Source organism: Thermobia domestica, chromosome 17 (genome assembly GCF_964235325.1).
Source record: "Thermobia domestica chromosome 17, izTheDome1.hap1.1, whole genome shotgun sequence".
In the NCBI taxonomy this organism is placed as follows: domain Eukaryota; kingdom Metazoa; phylum Arthropoda; class Insecta; order Zygentoma; family Lepismatidae; genus Thermobia; species Thermobia domestica.
Window position 1 is genome coordinate 128420946 of NC_137470.1, and position 25858 is coordinate 128446803.

Below are 25858 nucleotides of genomic sequence, written 5' to 3' on the forward strand. Positions count from 1 at the left end.
GGTAGAGCGCTTTTATCTGGTGCATTTGGTCCCTGGTTCAACGCTGACCAAGTAAATTTGTGGTGGACAACATGATGTCCGGGGGTTGTCTCGACATTCTTTCCTTTCCTCCGACTTTCTTATTCCACTAATTTTTCCATCATTATTCGCTTGCATTAATCATTGTCTCGCTTTGTGTGAAAGGGCATAATATAATAGCAGGACGATAAACTGAAAAAAAAAAATCATTTCATTTTTTAAACCAACGTCTCATTCTATGTGTCACGCTAATAAATGTCTTTAGCTGTGCTATCGGCTGAATTATTATTTTCGTAGCATCTAACACTCTCGTCTTTGATGCGAGAGGTCCGGGGTTCGATCCCGATGGAGACACTCGGTCGAAAAAGTCTAAAACATTTTCAAGACAGCCATCATGAGTGAGTTTTTTCTGGGTTTTCCTCATCCACACCAGGTCAATGCCGGGATGACACCTAACATATAGGTCCCAGGCCACTTCTTTCCTTCCCTTTCCTCAGATAGTGTTGCAACTTAAGAAGAAGAGTGTGATTTTATGATTGTAAATATATTTTCTAGGGATTGGAAAGAGTGAAAAAATGAAATGAAATTTTTGAGTTTTACGTCCCACGGTTATGCTGGTTAGGCTAAAGGAGACGGTGATGATGAGAGATGAGTGAAATGTTGGAATGAAGAAAGTGGGAGGAAACGGGAGAACCCCGAGAAAACCCACGAGCACGGTGTTTGTCCACCACAAAGTTCACTTGGCGGGTTGGAAAGAGTGAGATTATGCTTTACTGCTAATCGCTCTGAAATGAAATGTTAAGAAAATACCATAAAACACATCGTTAATTGCGTTCCAAGTTACGACAATGATTAATTGAAATATCTTTTCGTGACCATTTTTGCTTCCGGGGCTCTTCATATTAAAAACCCATAAAACCTATGCAATTCATACATTTCCCTAGGATGAATTATTCCACATGACACACGCATAAATACAATTAAAATTGTACCATTTTTAATATTACTATTAGTAGCGTAAGTAAGATAGGTGCCCCAACTCCCCGCAATATTCGCAAATGGACCTCTGTCAATATTCTTGCACTGTTGTTAGGTATACCGAATTAGATATTGTTATTCCTCTTTCTCTTTATGGACTTGAACTTTAAAAATACTATGATTGCATCAGATTAGGAGACCTCCTTCTATCCAAGTTTTGAAAATAAGTAAAAAAAACATAGAATAAAAATCATAAGTTAAAAAACTAAAGATTTGCAAGAAAGAATAGTGCGTCTCTATTGGGATTAACTATTTCCCGTGTGCTTTATATATACCATACAAAGAAATTGTCCCAATCTAATGCCGTGTTAATTCCCACAGCTTTGTAATGTCTTTGTTACTCTTGGATTAGAACATGGAGAATATTCCGTGAAAATCCTCCTACAGTAACATAACCGAATTAGACATGGAGTTGGAACGCGAGTTGCGAATTGGAAAGAACCGGGTCCCCTGAGCACAGTGGTGATGATAGAAATCGGTCATGTGGCCCGAAACTCAAGAATGCCGGCAACTTATGTTTGGGTTCAGGTTCCTTCTATTCGACACCAAATATATTACACTGTCCGTTACTGACATGCAGGTTCAAAGTATTATCTTGTAATGTTCTGTTGAATAACATTCAGGTAAGAGAATAAGGAAACTTATTTTGTGAGCAGAACTCATGGAGAATATGGCACGAACTTCATTTGGGGCCCGATTTCTTGGGCTTTGTTCCAAGAGCCAGATTTACGACATCACAGGTGTGCTCAGGGGAAACCGACCCTTTCCATTGCAACCACCCACGTACAAACACTCTATACTTCATTGGTGAATAGAAGGGACATGGATGAGATTACATTTATTTTTTTAGAGTTTCTTATTGTCTTATTGATTTTTCAGCAAACAAGGCTATCGGTTGGGCAGACTCCCCCCCTCCCTTCGCTAGCATTGTGGACCCGTTAGTTACACCACTGGTTACTATGAACGAGAACGGAGTTTTGAATTAGATGAATTGATGAACTAATCGAGCAATATCTTAAGTGATTTTGCATAGCGCAGGGCACACCTGGAAATTTACGAGTATCCGAGCGGCCCATTCTGCCTCTGGACACGCTAACATACTCATAGATGCCGAAAGCCAAGAGATCTAATTCCTAAATCCCAAATCGGCTGTGCACCTGAATTTAGGGAGGGTACACCGGTGCATATGCCCCCCCGCTCGTTGTAAATATGCACCATCTAATATGAGAAGCTAGCAGTGAAAATAGCAACACTTTTATAAAAGGCTTCTGTACGATACAAGTATCCATCATATTCGAAGTGTCCATGATCAAATAACAATAATAATAATAATGATAATAATCGTGATTTAAAGCAACAAACTAAGTACGTACTGAAAATTATACCGATAAAAAGCGGCTGTGGTTTAGTTGGTAAAGCGCTGGCTTTGCATTTGGCAAGTCATGAGTTTTATTTGCAATACCAGACATTGAACATTTCCAGGGTAGTTCCTCATTCACACCACAAATGCGTAAAGCCATTTTAAAAATTTCATTTTAATGCAAATGTATTGGAAGTTACTAGTGCACTCACGTCAGAAAATTCTGGATCAGGCCATATATATTTCAGACTTGATAACAGTAGAGCAAGAAAATGCGAAAAATGCAAAGGAATTAATTCTACGAAGTATAGACAATCGATTTCGAGTGTACTTCGCCACCTTCTAGCCATTTGTTCACTGTCGTACCAATTTGGCTGGTTTGATTGAATTAAACGGATGGGACTACAAGAGCGAGGGACACTATAGTTGACATTGAGTAACAATATCGAATGTAAATCAACGTCTAAAGATCGGGTGTGATAAGAATATCCCGTGGAAACACGCTCTTTATGGTCAGAACGGAAAGAACTTGAAGAGGTAGATCATTTCAAATATCTGGGAAGTATATTGACGAGACACCCTTACTGCACCAAACAGATCAGGTTAAGAATTGTAGTAGCAAAATAGTAGAATTTAACAAGAAAAAGATCACTGTCAAGTAGCATGCTTATTATAGGACTAAGGAAGTGCTGTATACGAAGTACTGGACTGTATGGTTCACAGAGAAGAGAAATTTACAGAGTTTCGAAATGCGGTGTTGGATGAAGGTGGGGAAGATAAAATGGTCGTAGAGAGTAACAAAGACGTTTTGAAACTGGCAAGAGAGAAGAGGCTTTAAGCCAGCATCCTTCGGCGAAAGAACAATTGAATTGGATACATTTTGCTAAGAAATTCCCTTCCTCATACGGCCGTAGAATGAAATATGGAAGGAAAGCAAGGAGTATGAAGAAGAGCACAACTGATCGATGACTTGAAAGATAGGAGAAAATATTGGTAGTTAAAAGAGAAAGCTGAAGATGGAGAAACATGGAAGAAACATTTCCAGGAAAGAACCTAAGTGGAAAAGCACCATTAGTTCTAGGATCTTTTAACAGGCAGATAATAATAATAATAATAATAATAATAATAATAATAATAATAATAATAATAATAATAATAATAATAATAATAATAATAATAATAATAGTAATAATAATATAAATCCAAAGTAGTCTATCTTAATGTCTAATATTATTACCATGATATGATGTATTTCGAATCAATAGAAACAAACTTAGAAGTGATCGAAAATTTGACTTTTTATCGAAAGGATTTATATATCGAAAATCAGTTTAGATATCCTACTTCCAGTCGTATAGATGGTTTACAATAGATACAAATCCGCAATGCCATTTACAGCAATTTGATATCTCAAACCGAGACATGCTAAACGCTGGTAAAGTTTGCAACACTGCTTAAAATTATGTTGTTCGGAGAATCTGATGCAATACTAAATCTATCGAAAACAATTGTTGAAATATTGTAGTAGCAAAGAAGAGGAACAATTGTTTTTGGAAGTTCCCACAAATACAGTTTTTTTAAAGACGAATAAGTATCTTTTCCAACATTTTCTACATCTCTAAAACGGTTGAGATATCAAACTGCATAATAAATTAAATATTGTCTGTCAAAAATCACATACATAATTGAATGTGATACTTATCTAAGCACTTTAAAAAATATCCTTTGAAAACAGCACAGTCTTAAATCCTTTGTAACTTTTTTTCTACTAGTTTCACATCATATGATGATCGTAGTGATTGACGCTAAATTACTTTGAATACGGATTGTCCCATCCATTTTATCTGCGCTATTACTGTTGCAGAAGGGCCCAAATTATGTTATATTTTATGTTTGTGATACTGTAACATTCTTAGTTTCTAACATTGAATAATCATTGCGGTATTGTAAGTTTTCAATTAACATGCAGATTCAAAATATGCACATAATATATGCATCATATTATGTGCAGTGCCTTTTGAAAAAAAAAAGAAAAAGAAAGAAATAATATAATTTTATGTGAAGTGACAACACTGTTAATCTGAAGGTATTGTACTTGAGTGTTTCAAAATGAATATTGGAGTTTTGAGGCTTTGTAGTATTTATTACATTTAATGTAAAATTATAAATAATACACAAAATGAAAGAGAAACTCAAACAGTTTTTCCTATATGTGTTCAATGTGAGCACCTTTGGTCACACAGCACACACAGAGTCGAAAGGTGAGTTCTTCCAAAACCTTGATTAGTGTGTTTGGAGTGATTGTTGCAATAATTTCTTCAATTCTCTTTCTTAAATTTCTCAACCGCCTTAAAATTCTCCACACAGACGTAACTGGAATTTCTAATTCACTACTACCCTCCCAAATTGATTTATTGGGGCTGCGCGTGAAAGGCTGTCTCACTCGTTCACACAGCCACTCTTGGTTGTAACATACTTTTCCCTTTGCACAGACACATGGTGGTTTCAAACTGATGATAACATCTACGGATGTTATTATCACTTGGTGGATTGCAATCGAACTTAATATGGAAAGCTCGATGCACTGTAAGTACAGATTCAGTCTTTGCAAAATGTAAAAGCTTTCTGCTCACTAGTCGCCATCTTTGCTACTAGCGCGTTCTAACGACAGACAGAGAAAACAGTGCATGCGCATTCATGCATACAAAACTGTTTCAGTTACTCTTTTATTTGATATATTATTTATAATAGTAAGTTAATTGTAATAAATTCTACAAAGCCTTAAAACCCTGTTATACAATTTGAAACACCCTGTGGTATTTCAAGCAAAGTCTCTCAGTTGGTATTATAACTGTACGAAATTTCAGTATTTTTCCTATTAATTTAAAGTTACAGGAGGGTACCAAATTAGACGGTCTCCCCTGTATATAATGTGATCAATGTTTGATTTAAAGAAAAGATATCTGATGTGCTGTTATCAATAATCCATTTCAGATTATTTTGAGAATTCGGTGTATATAAACTCTTTATTTCAACTTTTGTATTTTTCACAGCCAAAGATCATCTTGAAACTCAAATTTCAGATATGTTTCATACATTAAAGATACATTACATACAGCGTAGGCTATAAGTCACTTGACAGCGGTAATTATTCAGTGCTCAATTGGCTAAGTAAAAGTAGCTAATTGACGTTGTTATGGTGTAGTACTGAATAAAACATAAGTTGTAAGAAAAGAAACATTTTATAAATCAATGATACCTTATCACATTCGTGATTAAATAAGTTTACAATGTGTAGAAAGGAATTAATGATGTTACTTTAAAAGGGTTGGTTAGGCTATCAATTTACCAAGGTATAATTGAGTAATTGTGTAAAGTTTTCCAAACACTGTGCCTTCATCTTGACAAACAATCCATATCTTGTGGAAAAAATATGAATTTAGAGCATTTAAAAACACGTATTACTACTGAATTTGATAAATTTAAAACGAATTATGGTCAAGTGACCTATTACCCACACTTACAATGTTCGGTTGCAATATAAAGAAGATTATTTTATATTTCTTTGGCACTAAGGTCAACTATTTCAAGGCTTCTTTTGCAGCAGATTCCTGAGCCTCTTCAAACATTCTTTCTGTTCCAAGGTAAGACGTAGCAACCTGAGTTGGAACGAACACTAAAGATTGTATCTCGCCTACAGGAAAGAAAAATGAGAAAACATATTAGATTCAAGGATGGGTATCTTGAAATGCATATACAGGGTGGACCATTTAACTTGATACACTCTTGTAACTTTTAAACACAACATGTCGAAATTCTGTGACATACAAATATCAGAAAGGGGATATTGTTTGACATACTCTGGGATACCACTAAGTTAACAGTGTTTTCATCTTAACATAAAGATATGTGCTTTTTAAAAAGCTCTACGTCAAGTTGTCACATATTTCAAATTTACATGTCAAACGAAAACATGCAATGTAACATTTGTTATTCAGTGTTGCAAACTGAGGACACTACAATATCAGAAACATTCAAAGTTAATTGACCTCTACTACAGTAATAAAGTAAGGAAGGCGAATGGATCAATGTATATCTAAAGCATCTTAGTATCTATTTTTATGACTGTGATATAAAGGATTCCGGATCAATATACAAAAGATTAAAAAGATTGAAATTTCAAAAGTTTTTATTTCGAAAAAACTGCTTAGGTGAGTATAATCCAATCACGGAGATAGTTTTTAACAAATGTAAAGATCGTAATTCCGTTCACCGCAATTTGATATCTCAAATCGTTCTACAAATATGGTAAAGAAGGGTAAAGTTTGCAACACTGCTCAAAACTGGGTAATTCCGAGAACTTATTATTGCACCTGCCAAAAACTATTTTTCAGATGTTAAAAAAGTAGAGGAAAACAACAACCGTTTTGAAAAAAGTTTCCACAAATATGCAAATTTAAGCAATATGAAGCAATATTTACCATTTTTTCATATATCCTGAACGGTTTTAGATAAATAATTACTGTAAACGGTAGTATGATCTTTATGTCAGTTTAAGAATATAACTGGATATAATATTTATTTAAGCACTCTTTTTTTCAAATAAAGTTCTTTTAAAAAATGAAATTTTCAATCCCCTGTAATTCTGTTTCTACTAGACCATAGTATTCGAAACTAAAATACTTTGATTATGCATTGCACCGTCTGTCTCACTTGTATTACTACTGTTGCAAAAGCCTTAAAATGTTGGGTGTTTTCGATATTTCTGATATTGCAGCGTCATTAGTTTGTAACACTGCATAACAAGTGCTCTATTGTAAGTCTTTTGTTTCATATGTAAATTTGAAATGTGTAATAACTTGACGTATTTCCATTTGAAAAATCATAAAATTTCACGCTGAGTTGGCAACACTGCTATTCTGGCAGTGTGTGTCAGACGTCTCTCTGCGGATATTTGTAAGGTACGAAATTATAGCGTTTTGTTAATTTAAAAGTTACAAGGACGTATCATGATAAATGGTCCACTCTGTATAACAAAACTCTGTCTTTAATATTATAATATTGTAGACGAGAATAAAGAACAAAGCAACCCTGGATAAAAATATACATATATTTACTCGTAAGCAAACTTAGTTCATTAAAACCTTTTAATTATCCGAGTATAAAACATAAGCACTAAAATACGATATGTAGTATTCGTAAGCAATACTTTAATACTAATATACATAAATACCTATAAATATTATAAAGTTCTTTCTCTTTAAACACACAATAATAAGAACCGTTATGAAATTTTACGGAAGAAATCACTATAATCTTACTTATTGAAAAAAACTTTGGAGAAAAGACGCAACATAAGAAAAGTATTGCGGAGTAGTGTATCATTCAAGGATATCGTTAACACTCCTTACAGCAGTGGTTCATAACCTTTTTTGACTGATGACACACTCAAGTAAGCATTCACGTCACGAATTACTTTCTTGATTTGATTATTATTAATAATGATATAAATTTTAATAGTCTAAGAATTGCGGTTATGCTATGAGTTATATATAATTAACATGGAACTTGACGTACGAGAGAGAGGTATTGTAGTCATAGTAATAACTATCTTTTTCTTGGAAATCTAGACATCGATAATACATACACCAACATTCATGAACACTCTGTTTATGATGAAAAGAAAGGACTCGAGTTTTGAGGAATTATCTTAATGCGCATAATTGATGTGTATATCTGTAGAATTGTTCGAAGTACCGTATCATGACTACACAGAGGAAAAAAATGTAGGTGGCGTACTTAAAAAGGTACGTTACATGCGTAATTCCTGTAGCTTCTGGACTTAACGTGCAGCAGACGTACAACTGAAAACGCGTGTTTTATAATACTTTCCGTATAAGTGTTCCATCTATACGTACTTTCCGTATGAAACAATATAGGCGGTCAGGATATCACATACAAATGGACGTATATAACATACAGCTGAGGAATGTAACATAAATATATGTTTGTGATATACGGAAAATTGTTAGATGTCAGACATCCTGCAACGGAATGATGTAACATCTAAGGGCAGTGCCTATGTAGCATACGGATAACGTATGTTCCGTACTGATTTCTGTAGTAAGCAAGAGGATACCGTATATTTGTACAATACACCGCTGTCCGGAGAACGGATTTTTCTCAGTGTATGCATTGACAAATATAAAATGAGTACACTATCACGTAAGAAGACACAGTCAATATGTTGAAACTGTTACTTATATATATATATATATATATATATATATATATATATATATATATATATATATATATATATATATATATATATATTGATAGATAGATAGATATATTGCATAGTCTTGCTCAGTGTGTTGTGTTCTGTTTAACCATGGAATCTCTCGATTTTATTTAGGAGCATGGAAAACACCGTGTTCAGTAACACTTATATTCTCCATGGGCGGTGTCGATGAACACTGGCGATAACATAAATGTCTCATTTGAGATTTTATGACAAATATTAAGATAATTGACAATGTTAAGTGTAAGCCCATAACATTTCGGCAGCAAACAAATAGTCGGTATTTACTTTAACACCATTGATTCTACTTACTATCTTCTAATTAGCTGACGTGCCAACAGTATACACAGCTTCTAACTTTGTATGGGGATACATTATGAAGGTTGTGATTTTTGAACCACATATTATACTTTTTTTCTTATTTCTAAACTTTGTTCTTGTATTGTTTCGATTTCCAATTCGAATTTCAAGTATACAAAACTGAACGGTTCAGACATTTGTTGATATTTACCTTCTTCAAATCAACATTTGAATAACACATATAATGGATCCAGAAGGTAAACGAAAAATATCATGGAGAGTCCACGGATCAAAAGTGGTTTGAAAAGAAAAAAAAATGACTATAATTTGTCAATGTCAGTAAAATGATGAGTGATTAACTTCGGAGATAATGAAGCCACCAATTTCACATCTTTCATGAGCCCATACACTAATAATACAGATTTCGATTATGAGTGTAAAAATGCTGATGCCCTAAAACAATCTATCAACTATCCCAAAAGTGGATATAAGTGCATTAGCGCTGGTGGAAAGACATATCAAAACTGGTTGAAATTGTACACACATCATTATTCAGCCACAAGACAAATAAGTATCCTGTCTAAAACGTGAAAATCATTTTCTTTAGTTTAGCGTCTCATGATTATGCACAGGATAAGTGAAATGGTGATGATAAGGTGGGTCAGTGGCATACGCGAAAGTTCTTTAAGGGAGTTATGCTCCCATATTCATATAATTTCAGGTGTTTGTATACAAATATTAACACAGTATGTTCATTTTTCCATATTATCTTGATCAAGGGGAGTTGAACCCCGAATCCCTCTTGCGTACGCCACTGATATGGATGAAATACTGGAATGATGAAAGTAGATGGAAACCGGAAAAGTCCGAGAAAACCCACGTACAAGTTATTTATCCACCAGAAAGCCGACTTGGCGGGAGCTGGGAACAAATCAGGGACCCCACAGATTAGATGTGAGCTCTATACACAGTATTATGGCAGCCCCTCTGTGAATACCGTTTTAAATCGGTCTTTTGCCTTATGCTGGGACTTCTGTAGTCATTTCCTCTGGCTTTGGGAGTAATCAGATGTTAGAAGCAAATAGTAACAAATATTGGAAGCGATCAGTTTTGTAAACTTTATATTCCATCTTGGGACTCAGAAAATAGTTTTGTTTGTTTGTTTGTTTGTTTGTTTGTTTGTTTAGAGTTTAAAATCCTTTCAGCACCTAGGCTCAACAAAACATGAACCCACAGTTTATCGTGTGATCGAAAATAGATTAGCTCCTACCAGGAATGGAATACGGTCTCCCGTGCCAAAGAGAAAAAGAAGATAATTAATAGCACCACTATGAAAGGTATTTACTTGATACTAAAATCATGATATTTATCTAAGAGAACTGATAGAGATTGTTGCTTGCATTGTTCTTAGCTATTAATCACTTGTGTCCCAGTGATATCTATGTAGATGTCAGAAAATACTCGGTTGCAAAATACCAGTGACATCCATGGGGGTGTCATGAAAATGTATTCTTTATTAAAGGTCGTATTAAATCCCGAAAGAAATGATATTTTAAGCGGATGCAAGGCACGAGTTAGTTTTACTGTTTCTTCATAGGTGGCAGCACCTTACTGGCAGAAAAGATAAAATGTTTTGTCTCAGTAGTTGGCAGATCTAAGAGAGTATTCAATTACTATACACATGTATTTCTTTTGATATAAAAAATGGCAATTTCGAGATCCTATTTCGAGATCGGAAAGAAGAAAAAGAAACAAATACTTTGTCCTTGATCCCTGGCCAGTATTCCAACCTGAAAAAGCATAAAAAAATCTTTCAAAACACAAAATTTTCCTTTTTCAGCCTGTCAGTAAGGAATATTGTCCACTAATTCCAGAAGATGTACACCAGCTGTCCTTAGTAATAAACGTGATGCAGCATGGGATCTCGAACATTAAGAAGAAAACTCGTATATCAGGATATAATTTTTGGAAAGCTGATTCCCTAGGGCTGTATCTTGAATTCTCGTCTATTGACTGAAATTTTCTAAAGAGCAATGAAATCGTCAATGACCTAGTTGCTAATCACTATAATATTATTTATAGTGTATTTGACAAGTGCGTGCCACTTAAAAACAACTCGAGAACAGCTTATCTGTGCTGACTTACAAATGAAATTTAAAAAAAAATCAAAACTAAAGAAAGCTATTGTAAATGTATTATGCAATACACCAGCACTATAATTGGGCTTATACCTGTTGTGTTGATGATAAATAAATAAATAAATGTTTATACTGAATTAAACAAAAAAAAATGTTCTACAAAGCAAATACTTTTATCAGTAATGTGAATGCTCTTCTCGAAAATGCATGTGTGTGTGTGTGATTGTACAAAAACTATGATATTCGTTGAAGTTTATACAATAACTATACCTTATATAACGGTCTAGTCAGTCTTTTAACTGGAAATGAGAGCTTGGTATTACAGTACGCTCATAGGAAAATGACACCTAGAACGCAAGGGGTTAAAAAAATAGTTGTAACAAAAATAATTTACAACCACATAGGTAATCAGTTTGGACTTTCGGAGCTCGATGTATATCTTCTTATTCAACTGAGCCTATCTAAAACTGGCCTACCTACATCTTAGACTACCTATATCAAAATAATCAATTGTATGCTTACTCTCTTTCATCTCTAACAGTACAAAATACTTTCGATTCTTGCTGTGAGAGTCTTGAAATTTAAATGCACTGTGATTTGAACTTTAAGTCCACGTCCCATTTAAATTCGGTGCTAAAAGGAGTATTACACTCCTATTCAACCAAGTAGAAGATACTTACCATCCTTCTTTGTTGTAATCAGCTTGTATTCACCAGTAAGTGGTAAGTCTTGAGCCACCTGTCCTAAACTGGAAATTGGATCTTGGAGTGAAGCGATGTCTTTATCCTAAATGTAAATAATATGTTATGCTAACGTTGTCTATAAATAACAAAACAAATCATTTCTGTCTTAAATAGACTATGTGCTTAAGTGAAAAAAGATGTCACAAACACTTCAAATTTCTGTAAGACAGTAATCAACAATTGAAGCACCCCGCCGAACAACGATATATGTTACATTTTAGTACTTTCGTGAGAAACTTCACGTTCTTTCACACAGGCACGTTTATTTTACGTTTTTCGCTTCTATTACTCCGATGAGCGTCGCTATCTGCTGGTTTTGATATTTTTTCCTATTGTACTCCTGAAATAGACTGCAAGTTTTTTTCTCGTTTTTGTAAGATCACTACGTAAAATGCAATATATATCGTTGTTCGGTGGGGTGCTTCAATTCCTTTTTAGTGATCTCTATATTATTTGAAAATTACATGTTGTAAACCCTGCACTAAATTAATATCAAATGTATTTGATTAGCAAATATTATTATTATTATTATTATTATTATTATTATTATTATTATTATTATTATTATTAATAATAATAATAATAATAATAATAGAAGTAAAGATTCCCTTTACTGGACTTAGATATTCGTTTGTACGGATACTCTTAACAAATGCCTGAACCGTTCTCAACCAAATTTGACATGGTAATTCGAGAGCCTGCGCTAAGTAAAAACGGTCACATGCCTCGATCGGACTTACCAATGAGAAATTACCAACAAAAAATGGGAGGTCCATAGACTTAACGTTGAAAAAGCATTTGGCTCGTGAATTCTATTGTAAACAACATAAAATAGAATTTTCAACATTAGAATTAGAGAGAAGCCCTTTTCGTTTTTAGGATTTAGAATTTAGATTTCTAGGATTTCGGAATCTATGGCCATTTAACCCGTCACGTATGAGAGTGACGTCCCTCAGCGAGCACACTATCCGGAGAAAGGAAAGAAAGAAAAGATTGGGAAAGAAAGGAATCGGCCTGGGACCTTTAAGTTAGGTATCACCCTAGCATTTGCTTGGTATAAATAAGGAAAACCCAGGAAAACCTCACTCAGGATAGCAAGCCTGAAAAAGCATTTTACACTTTTTCGACAGAGTGCCCCCACAAGGAATCGAACCCAGGAGAACTCGCACCGAAGGCGAGAGCGTTAGAGAGTATGCTACTCGGGGCCACAGCTTTTCATTTTATTCTGTGAACGCCATTATGTTTTTCGCTGATATGCGAAATTCAACTTTTTGCATGTCATGTTCGTTCAAGCAAATCTATGAATAATCTATAACTAAAAATCTATGAATAAGGTTCATCGCTTTGCTCCAAATTTGTAATTATTGGATGCATAGTAATTTAATGTAGAAACAAACTAGTAATAATTACAAATTCCTTCGCCTATGGGAAGTACACATGAAGAAATTTAATAATCTTACATGATGTAGCATGTTTGACATGACGTTACAAGAATATATTTTGAATGTTCATAAGAAGCTCGCAAAGACATAAACTATATAAACTTAAGCGTCAAAAGTCATGGTACTAATTGCAAATGATTTTAATTGATTAATGCCCAACAATGGTACGTAGATAATGACAAACAAAGGATTATATGGAAGAATATCGAAAACCAAATTCTTTGGTGTGTAGATCTTATGAAATGCGTAGTTTTATTGAAACCTTGAAGTTGATTTTTTTAAGATCATAGGACTCTCTATTTCAACTGTCACTTGCAATTAATTCCGCTATAGCTTGTCCCCTGCCCGTGCTGGGGAAGGAAGAGGGAGGCCCATGATTACTACTGCTCCCATCTTTTCACATAATCTTTCAATGAGTAAAGAAATAGCTTCTTCGACAGGATATCTTACACTCTTCAATAAAGTATAGTAAGCGTACAAGAAGAATGTCTTACAATACTGTCAGAGGGAAGACTTGTCCCATCTCCCAAATGAGAGACTAGCACGTGTTGTTGGATTGGTGATTCTTCAACACATAAATTTTAAACATAGATCAGAGGTAGGTAAGCTGCGACTTTAACCCTTTCGGGAAGTATGGTATATATACTATACGTGTCTATTGTTTTAAAACGCTCATATAACACCTATTACTACAAGATTTTTTATTGTTCATTGGTACATACATTCCGAAACAAGTCATATGGGTTTTGAAGAGCTCATCAAGTTGGTGGGGGTCATGACGTCATCTATTTGACCTTCTATTGTACAACGCAAAAGGTTTATTTTGTTCTCCCGCAAAAGCTGTCTAAAAGGTTTTTTGTGGGATCCAAGAACACATATACGAATATGTCGTTGACATGACCCTCACACAGAGTACACGTGTTATGGCTTCTTTCCTCCTTCTTCTCTTCCCTCCTCTTCTAAAATTTAGTTATCCATGTTTACTTTGAGCTAAAGGCAATGGTTTTCAGTTTAAAATCCACTCTCTATATAAACACAAATTTGTAGAAAGGAAGAAGGTTCAACTGACTGTGTTTAGAACAAAATATTTTATGTTGGTGAAAAAATGTAAACTATCAAGAGTAAGCTTAATGAGCTACGAATCAAAAATCTTAAGATAAATAGTTATGATGCAGTAGCTGATTGACTTAAAGTCTAAAATTTACCTTAAAAATCCCAAAAAGGGTTAATCTTCCTTCAGAATTCCAGAGGTATGTCAAAAATGGGTAGGTCCAGTGGTGCTATTCAGCCGGTTTGCACCGGTTCGCTAGAACCGATTGTTAAAATATTTCAAGTTCGCAGAACCGTTTCTTACACCGATACATAACACTAAATTTTGCCCAGTTATACCCAGGAACAAGTAAATTTTAGTTTAACTATCTTTGCTTTTACAAATTATTTGGCTACAACTACAGGGTTAAACATTTGAACTCTCAGAAGAAGGTATAATCGTTTATTTCTTAGTCCCAAATGCCCAATGAGAATAAGAACTGGGATCACGTGAGTGTAATGCTGAGGGTTATTTATACTACCATACCATTATCAATAATTGTAGATTTATGGCTGGATTAAGGTCTATCCAATACTTTTGACAACCATCTATTTTGGATAATTCGTTTCCAAGATATTGTCAGTGCTACATAATTTTGTCACATCACCTTGTATTAGGATGCTCTGTAGATCCCTATTTGTCACTTGTGGTATCCAATAAAAATATGATTTTGTCTATTTTGTATGGTTTATTTCCTAAGAGAATTATATATGCCATCTACTCTCCCTCTCTCTATATATATATATATAACCGGTTGTTAAAAAATTAGAATAACACCACCGGGTAGGTCTCTGCTGGATTGTACTTATTATGTGGGTTTCGGTATAGTGCGATGTTTTGACACTAAGGGGAACATGTGAGCTTGCTTTAGCACTCCGGAACTGACACTGGGTAGGCTCCTACTTACTAGGAAAGTTCCCTTCATCAGTATGTACAACTGTAAAACAACCCTACGACTGCCGCTCAATTCACATATCTTGTTACCCTATTTGTAATGTGGGAGTTAGTAATCGAAATGAAAGTGATCGAATATTTCCTTCAGGAAATTGAGTCAATGTCACCAGTGAGACTGGGAGGAGATTTTTTTCTACATGTATCAGGCATATCCTGATTATCCACTGTCTTGATTCTGCTAAATGCATTGGGTTATAAGTGAGAATTCATTTTTACGAACCTCCAGGACCACTTCATTCAAACTTTCAAGAAAGACAAGACATGGGTGCCTTTAAATAACATTTTACCTTTTAAACGCCTATTGACGCACATCTGCGTCATGACTTTAAACATTCATAGGTCAGCCCCTAATTAAGGCACGAAGTTAATTTTAGTATCAATGTGTTTGTGAAGGACGAAATTTTTCAAAATCATGCATTTTATATATGGAGAGTGCCACGGCAGAGGAGGGGAAGGGTAAAATTAATGTTCTTTTTTGTTTTATGTCATCAGTTTTTTGGGTCGCATTCACCCTGCCCCTTGGGGATACAGTCATAAAAATTGGCATGCGAAACAATAAAATTGTCCACTATACGCTCATACCCCGCGATAGTACTTGTTGGTTTTTGTCAATACTTTGAAAGCGTTTCTACTTTCTTCCATCTCACCTACATGACCTGCCCACCTGAGCCTCCTAGACTTGATGACCCTAACATTGTTAGGTAAACCGTATAAATTATGTAGTTTGTAGTTATAGCTTTGTGTTAAAAATAAGGTACTTACAGTCGAATATGAAACTCTTAATTTTTGGTATATAATAATATCATACAGACCTGTTATGGGGAGGAATTATATATTTTTATCAGGGCCCCTGTCAGAGTTATATATCAGTGACGTACGCATATTTTCTTTTATTCTGATTATTTAATAATTTCTCTTAAGAAAGGGGAGCACGTCTAAATGTTGAAACTTGGCGAATGAGTATTTCTATATTAGTCCTCTTTATTCAGGAAATCTCACCTTCTTGCTCATTTGTCTTCTTGTAGTAACATCTGCTCAACTCAGAACTTTTAACGACAATGATCTACTTTTTCAAACCTACTTTTCACCCTGCTGTACTGTATGCACAATAATGGCTAATACATAGTATTTTAGCTTACAATTTGTTTTCTCCTCCACATCGATAAAACAACTAGGGGCTGAGATAATTCAAATTCGGTAACTCCTTACAACATCACCAAATGGCGTATCTTCGAAAACAAATATGGCTGTCATTCGAAATCTAAAGTCACCAAAATAATGGTTGTTTTGAACTAACAACATGGCAAAGTAACTGTACATCAAAAATCATGTGTTTTAGAAATTGCCATGCAACGATTTATTTATTTCCTGGACCACTTGACATGTATTTACCCGTGAGAAACTCAAGGAAGCATGAGAATGCCAATATCTCCAAAAGGCTGGCTGTGGAGTCACAAGACGATACAGTCGCTAGGTCTGGGGTCAACTGGGGAAAGCACAATGGCTTACCATCATTTCAAATGTCACTTGAAACTAAGAAACGGTAATAAATTGCAACTTCAATTAACACACTTCCAGTAGCAGGTATTACAAAAAAGTATTTTCAGAAATAAGGAGAATAGTAATTTGCTGTTGATAGTATTCGAAAGCTGTTAGGAAAGCAAGTTTTTCGAACTTATAGATAGAACTATACTCTGCATTCTACAAAAAGAAGAAGTAACACTCAAATCACAGAAAGCAAGATTACTTCTGAAATATACATGTAGATATGCGAGTCAACTATATTTTCTTCTGTAAATCGTACGACGTGATCAATAAAATCAGTTTGCTGAAAGATAACTTTTTCTAAATTTAAAGTAGCACTAGTGATTCGGAGAAAAAAAAATGTTGTATTGCTTAAAAAGCACATCATCCAGTCTATCCCTTAATTAAATGTACAATTTAGCCTAATTAATATATATATAATACTTCTCGAAGTCGGAAGTGGTAATTTCGTTTGTATCGATAACTTTAAATATACAAAAGTAAACTGTTATTATTTAGCGTATCTCTTTGAAATAAATTAATCTTACCTGTGTTTCTTTAATTTCACTCTTTTCAGTGGAAGCTTGGGATTCGGCACCCAAAGATTTCTTTTCTTTTTTGTTCTCTTCTCCAGACATTTTCTTTTTTTGTTTTCCAGATCTTGGTGTACCTGGAATTGTTAACATTATTTACATTGATATTATATTTTCATGGACGGGGTAATACACAATCAAAGTACTTTAGAATCTAATAAAATGTTCATGATACCAAGGATTTCAAGTGTATAGGAACAAAGTTAGAAGACATTGAAAATTTGTCTTTTATGAAAAGTATTTCGAAAAACTACTTAGATAAGTATCTCATCCGATTGCATAGATGGCGTTTAATAAATGTGAAGGTCCTAATGCCGTTTACAGCAATTAAATTCCTCAAATTGTTCTGGAGATATGAAAATAATGGTAGTTTGCAACACTGCTCAAAATTATGTAACTCAGAAAACATGTAATTACAATTACAAAATGATTGTAATACCATAGACGCAAAGTAAATAAAAATATTTTGAAATGTTCTCGTTAATACATCATTTTAAGCAATGTATCAAATTTAACATTTTTTCGTATCTCCGGAATGTTTTGAGATACTAAACTGCTGTAAACGTTACTATGTCTATTGTAAACCAATCTATGGAATTGTATGTAAAACTTATCTCAACTTTTTTTGGAAATAAAGTCCTTTGAATCAGTCAAAGTTTCAATTTCTTGTAACTTTCTCGTTACCTGTTCGAATTAAGCCATATGATGACAGCAGTATTCAACACTAAAGTCCTTTGAGTTTGTATTACCCTGTCCCTGGTAAATGCGTTATTACTGTTCCAGTACCCTCCAAAATTTGGTCACAATGGGTCCACGTAATGTTTGAGAGATCAGGCAACATCAAGCATACTAATTGACACCATGGTCGCCATGTTGGAGTCATCTATATTTAAAATTATTTTCTTATATTTTAGGCAGGGCGGTCGTCAGGCCACACATACTTTGTATGCAGATTTCTGCAGGAGTTGAACGCCGCTAACCATTTTGTCATATCACTAGCTGTTCATTAATTATGACCTGGTTTTCCTCTGCTGACCTACTCACAGCACATACTCGAAATGAACACCCTGTACAACAATGGTGTATGGTACTCGCCTCTTTCACTCTTCATGCACAATTAGCAATATCTTTGGACGTACGACAAGCACAGGAATCGTCAATTCGTTGCACGAAATGTTGAAATTCCGGATTTCGGCGGACAAAATGACCTTAAGGTGGCTCCAGAAGTAGCGGTCTAATGTCCTGAAATGTGAAAAGCATGATGGCTACTTCACCTGTTCCCAGCGCCCGATCTAACTCCCAAGAAACTGCTGATCTTGGTAGTTTAGTACACCACATCCACCGCACCCATAAGAGGGAGAGACTCCATCCTTCTGGAAGTACGTTGGGTATGAACCATCCTAAGACAACACTGCAGGCAGGATTTTCCTATTCTTCAGCCACAGGTATTGGTAAGCGTTAAGCGTGCAGTAGATGAAGAACTAACCAATCATTCTTGTGCTTAAGAACCACATCAGACCATAACGTTTATGCCATCAACCATCCCTGATGTGTCAATACAATGAGGATTGATGTCAAATTGTGCTGGTTGTATTGTTTGCTTACTTTGTTTACGTAAAATACGCCTCGTCGGAGAAACAATACGTTCAATAGGAGATCCTGGTTTGTTGCCAGATTTTCTGTTGCCAATTTGGCAGAACGTATAAGACGGTCTGGGTTGTTGCTCCTGGTGGATCTAAATTGTGTATATTCGCCACACGTAATCGGAAAGTATCTTTCGTATGCACATTCGACTCACTTCACGTTCCAAGGATACACGTGGTGTGTTGAAGGATGATAGGACAGCGACAGTGATTGTTTTACCTATAGATGTTTTTGAACAATCATTCCATGGTTTGTCGGCCACAGAACCCATCTCAACTGATGAGTTTGGCCATTGTGGTAAATGGGATCCCTATCGGAATGTAGCACATTAGACACTGCACTCATCACATGCAAGCTGCGATTTCCCACATTAGAATTATTTCCACAATTCATCGATCGTCAATATCATTGTCACCTGCAAAGATGAAAACTAGTTATAACTAGGGAACGATTAGTGATACGACAAAACGGTCGGCGGTATTGCTCTCTCTCTCTCTCTCTCTATATATATATATATATATATATATATATATATGTGTGTCACTTGGAAACCTTCCTATTTAGAAAATTAAAGTGTATTCAAGTAGCAGACTGCTACATAGAAGTCGTGGTAGTTACTTGTATTTTTCAGGTAGTTCCGGCATCAAACATCATCTAAGGGTAATGTGGACACACAACCAAACAATTTGTCCTATATCAAGATTGTCACTTGACTTTTGACTCAATTTGTGTATACAAAAATTCACGGAACCATAAATTTATCTAATAAGCACATATCTGCAAGGAGGTATTCCATAAGGGAGCTATTTCACTGTTTCTACTACAAATTCACAAAATATCGATCAAGTGAAAATTTTGCTTACCAAAATTTAACAAAAGCTTACCTCTCTCTTGGGGATTTCCCTTGAGCTCTGTGTCACGTGCGGGTTCTGCGTCTGATGTGACCTGATCAGTTCGACTGCGGCGGTTGTGACGCTTCTTGGACTTAATCGGAGGTCCACCCACAGCAAGATCTTGAAGTTCATCGTTATTAGGTGATTTTGCCTTATCAGAACTAGAAAATAATAAACAATGTAAGTGAAAGTTTCCCAATTGCGATAAATGGTCATTCTACATTTATTGTTTAAGAAAAATCTTTAGTAAAATTGTTTGACGGCTCATAACTAAGAAACAACACTATAATATATTGAAAGCTTTTATAGCAGGTTAAAGCCCACAATCTTGCTTAATTTGGATCAAATCAGATGAGTTTTATTGAACTCGCAACTTCCAAAAAAATGTGAGAGTTCGAAAGAAAACTCTGATAGCCCATATATTGTCAATGGAAACGCTGTTCAGGATAATATTTTATACGCTTGTATAGTCGGTCATGTTTGATCTAGATTGGATGATTTTGGTTGAGCTTGTAAGCTATTGGCAACTACGGAGGGTGATCAGAAAGCAAGGTTACAAAGTCTGCAGTAAAACGTGAATGTATTATTTCATACAACCAACACAGCCAACAGATAGTACATATATTAGGTTATTTTTCGACATAATCTTCATATTGGTTGAGACACTTGTCGCATTGTGGAATGAGTTTGAAGAATCCCTCGTGGTAAAAATCCTGTCCTTGCGTGTACAGTCACGTTGTCACGAACTGTTTCACCTCGTCTGAAGCAAAACGACGACCTCCTTAGGTGCTCCTGTAAGTGCGGGAACAAGTGAAAGTCACGTGGAGCGAGGCCCAGACTGTAGAAAAAGTGGTCGATGATGTACCAGCGAAACTGCCTCAACAGCGGGGTAGTCTTCTGGGCTCCTCTTCGGTGACGTTTTCTCTACCTGCCGCAAATCTTCGACAACATTCTGCGTTTTGCTGACGAGACATTACATTCTCTCCGTAAACCTCTACCAGGTGCCGGTAAGTCTCAGTCGCGGTTACATGTTTCGCCCACAGAAATCGAATAACTGAGCGGACTTCTTCGTGATACCAGCTTTTCAAACGAGTCACCATTTGTGTTTACTGTTACTTGAATGCAAAGTAACTGTTTATTTGTGCTAAACATTACATTGATATATTTTCATACATAACTATGAACAGGATGATTTACTCATAATTTAGTCACACTTTGTCTCACAATTTGATTCAGTTACGAGTCTAGTCACGTCTTAAGACCCAAAGATACGAGTCATTACGTACAACCAGCGCCGTGCATGGTGCGTGGATGGAACTCAGCACAGTTGCAACTTCATGTATTACAATTACCGCACACTCCTCAATCATCTATAGCAGACGAAACCCTAAAAGTATCTGCCTTGTAACATTAGTTTCTGAACTTCCTTCATAACAACGATGGTATCTTTGATTTTTCAACATAAAATCAATGAAGGATAATAAAGCAATAAGTCCCATGGATAAAAAGAAGAGGTGATTTTTAAATATATGCTTCCTACTTTCGTTCATGATATTCCCTATACGTTTCCAAGGTAAATTACTTACTCTTTTCGTTAAATTACGAAAATCAGTAACAGATTATCTTAGTAAAAGACAATTGAATAATATTTAAGACGTAAATTATTTCTCCTTCACTGTATCTTGTTTCAATTTATAAAGAGGTAGTGAGGCTATAGAATCCAGATTTAATACCTATTTTAATAAAATAAATTAGTATGGCATTTTTGAAATTTTACAACGGGAGAAAAGGTGCACAAAGATGATTGTGATAGCCAAGAGTGTAAAATCTTTATGGGCACTTTTCGAGAAAGTAGGAAAAAGACATTTTCTTTGCTTTTAAAAAAAAATGTAAAAACGTGCTCTAAAATAACTACGCTACATATTTAGATGAAACTGCTATTGGGAGCTCCCTTATGACTATAGAGATAGTGTAGGAGTCTTCGACACGAAAGACCGGCTTCGATAACCCGTGGGTGCACATTTATTTTGGATTCCACGTTAAGCTGTAGGTCAATGTTTCATATAGCCTCGCTGTGGAAAAAGGACACAAACTCTAATCCAATCCAATCCAAAATGTTATTGATAATAACCTGACAATATGTCAAAACTTACGAGGGTGATTCGGAAAGTAATGCGTCCAGGCCCACTACTTGGCCAATAGTACTGCAAACATTCTGAACTGTTTATCATTAATGCACTGACGTGTTAGCTACAGAATTTCAGTTGTTTCACCTTCCTATCTTTTCTCGTTCTAGAGTAATGGAGCAATCCTTGGCATCCAGTGGTGAAGTCCGGTTGAAACAGTGGGCTGTCATTGAATTTCTCGTTGCGGAAGGTTGTGCGCTCAGGAACATTCATCGCCGGCGACGAGTCGTGGATACACCATTACGACCCGGAAAGAAACCATCAGTCGACGGAGCACCGCCACATCTCTTCTCTCTCCTCCACCAAAAAATCAAAGTTGTCCCATCTGTTGACAAAGTGTTGTTGACATTCCCTTATCTTAAATATAGTACCAATCTTGCACCGTGCGAATTTTTGCTCTTCCCGAAACTAACGACCACGTTAAGGGCTAACGCTACAGTTGTGACGCGGAGGTGGAAGCAGTAGTTCGAAAAAAGTGTCGCCAGCAGCCACCACAATTCTTCGCCGACGACATGAAACACCTTGTTTCGCGTTGGCGCAAATGTGTTTCCCCCATTATGTTGAAAAATGATGCCACCATTTTTAACTCACATTACAAGCTTTCCACTGATACCTGTATCGGTGTTATAACACAAATAAAGTTATCCGTTTGGAGGCATTACTTACTGAATCACCCTCGTATTTTCCCTGAAACGATGCAGAAGGGATACTTTATTCATGTGGTGAATTATTCCGGACAATTTTCTCAAAAACAACTGAGGCGATAGTGTTCATATTTCATAAATGCATATTTTGTTATAACAATATACTGTTGAGTAAATCACTTTTCATGAAGATGACTACAAAAAGTAATGTACTCTTGAGGTGGATGTTTGTTTTTTGAAGATTCTCCCCATTTTCGTAAATACAAGATAACTTACCGCTAAGGAAGGATTTTTGGGAATTCGACGAGGAAGGGAGGAAAATAGGGTAGCAATTATTATAGTAAAATGTCCATAGCCCCAAATCTCTGAAGGGAGCAAGCATGATATTTTGTGTTTGGAATTTGCACTTAATAAAATTAGACATGTGTTTCACCATTTTCTTATAACTTCTCTACAAGGGAAGGAAAAAGTCGGGTAGAAAAAATTGTGGGTTTGCAGTTGCTACAATAGAGTGGTATATTTCGAAATCCTTTAAAGTTAGAGAATATGATGAGGTCTTATACGAAAAAAGAAACTTTGGTATTATTTGATCAATTAATCAATCAGTTTTATTTAGCCTAATAACATGTTTCATGATGTACAATTTTTCAATAACATATGTAGGTATGCGTGTGCAGCGTTAGATACAACATATTGTTATAACAATACCCATGCAATGTTACATCTTTTCCCACATATTGGAATGGTTCTAACACTCCACATGCACCGTATTCTTGTTTTATAACTTATTAAATATTTGCAGTTTAGTGGATGAAACTAAGGGATATTCCTAAATAACGATATCATTGAAACAACTCCATTCATGATCAAACAGTAACGAGGTACAAAAAAAACGATGCATTTATGCCCACCTTCGAATGTGTCAAACAATATCTCCTTGTGGATAAATGCGAAAATGAGATGTTCTTTTTACCAATTAATTTAAAAGCTACATGAGAGTATCAAGATAAATCGCTCATATGTCCTAGTTTGGAGACGTGAATTGCACTATGCCTTTGGCGTGGGAGACCCGGGTTCGATTCCCGGCGGGAGCTCATGTGGTTCGGATTCCACGTTAATCAGTAGGTCCACGTCTCATATAGCCTCGCTGCTGAATGGGACGTTAAACTCAAAATCAACTGGGTGAATTGCACTATGATCGTTCAATAGTTATATCGATTCTTTCCAAATGACAGTTCAAGTCGATAAACGTTGATACTAGCACCATCTATTATCGTAACAGTTCATGTATCTTGATGAATTCGACAGGAATGTCTGTGGTGCCAACATAATCTGCGACGTTGTCACATAGTGAAACACTTTGTGACATATATATTTCTTTTTTTTTAAATAAGTGTATTTTATACTCTTGATAGCTTTCCATATAGAACTGTATGATGGGAAACGCCACATTGAATTTGGGACTGGTTAACAATGCTAAGGGGCGCAGGTACGAGGGGGGCACCGGGTCTGAACCTCCCGAAAATTTTGAACTTCGACTAACATTTGTAGACTTTTTAACGAACTATACTTGTTTAAAAGAAAAATGATTGATATAGGCTAAATATTTTATTTTACGCCTCAGCGTGTGCTTTTTCTTTTCTTATAAAAATAATCGTCCTATCATTTTTAAAAAGAATATAGGTAACAGTAATTAAGAATTACTTATCATCTTTTCGGGTGCAGAATAAGACAGGTTCGATATTACATAGACGTATTGGACACCTCCAAGCAAACATTTCTGGGTGTAAAACTGGTAATACTGTTTGTTTTGACGTTCTTCGACTTTTGGCTTCTGTTAGGTATACATGCTGATCCTATGCCTGGCGTTTTTTAGAGTTTGTTTTCCAAAACATATGACATTGATAAGTGCATTTTCGCCTCATGTGCATTGTGCATTGCTTACAACCAAGACGGATAATTTGGAATGTAGCTTTTCTTTTATGCATGTGTGTGTATATGTGTGTAGGTGAGGTGGTGTATATGTGACATTCACAATTCATATTCATCTCTTGTATCAGCTGTTTTGGTTTTTAATTATTAGATTTACATTCATTGTGTGTGCTCTAATTCTGTAAATAACCTACGAATTCTGAATGAATTCTATACCATGACTTCTGTGAATAACTTACCAAGAAAGCACTTTGACCAGCTCTTATCTCCACTGAGGAAAAACCTGCAATTAAAGCTTAGACAAAACAAGCAAAGGGTAATTCAGGAGAGTGTTCGAAAAAAATATCCTGTATAAATTCACAGGACATCTTACGGCAGCAATGTTGTTTGCACTAGATCTGTATTTCCACAATTTGTTTTAAATTGTTCTAGATAAACTGTGAATAAAGCGTGTTCAATTTGCATGTTTTATAATACTAATCTCTGCTATGAACTCTTTTCAGTCTACGCTGCAGAGGAATTTGGATCACTCTCAGGGATTGGGTTTGCTAGAATGAATTGTTCGCAATAATCTAGAAAAAATATTTAGTGAATCTACAATGCTTCTGAAATTAATATTAACTGTACCTTTGGCGTGAGCAAAAGGAGAAGGCGTTTTTCCACATCGAAAGGAATTGACACTTTCAGGGAATTGAATGTCCCAAGAAAGGTTTTCACCATTGGTTATGCTTTCTATCGAAAAACTAGAGTTCAACCAGCATGTATTAGGAAGATTTGCTCCAATCAAAGAAAGGATAATTGACTTGCTAATTAAATAAGATGACTAATAAGAAAAAAATGTTCTGCGTTATTTTTTTCAAAATATAGTTTTATTTAATTTGACAAGTCACATAGCATTTGCATCTAGAGTTATGGTGATTAGTCAACGAGTCCAGTTTACATCTTTCGTTTCCGAAAGTTCATACTGCAACACCCGAAACCACAATCCACCAGCCGCCACTGCTAAAAACGCCATCTTAAGCAGTGGCGGATGTAGTCCAGGGCCGGGGGACCTA

At 35.5% G+C, this 25858-nt stretch overlaps 1 protein-coding gene across 2 annotated transcripts in view; it reads right to left on the reverse strand.

Annotated features, from left to right (window-relative positions):
• Positions 1 to 5424: 5424 nt before the first annotated feature.
• The window catches only part of LOC145674696 (uncharacterized), a 35224-nt gene continuing 14790 nt past the window's right edge, over positions 5425 to 25858 (reverse strand). For both annotated transcript variants that reach the window (XM_081744938.1, XM_081744939.1), the window contains exons 5-8: positions 20033 to 20202; positions 17460 to 17581; positions 11839 to 11944; positions 5425 to 6110 (exon numbers count right to left, since the gene is read on the reverse strand). In XM_081744938.1, coding sequence (XP_081601064.1) covers positions 5998 to 6110; positions 11839 to 11944; positions 17460 to 17581; positions 20033 to 20202 — 511 coding nt within the window. In that variant the 3' untranslated portion in view covers positions 5425 to 5997. The remainder of the gene's footprint in view (positions 6111 to 11838; positions 11945 to 17459; positions 17582 to 20032; positions 20203 to 25858) is intronic.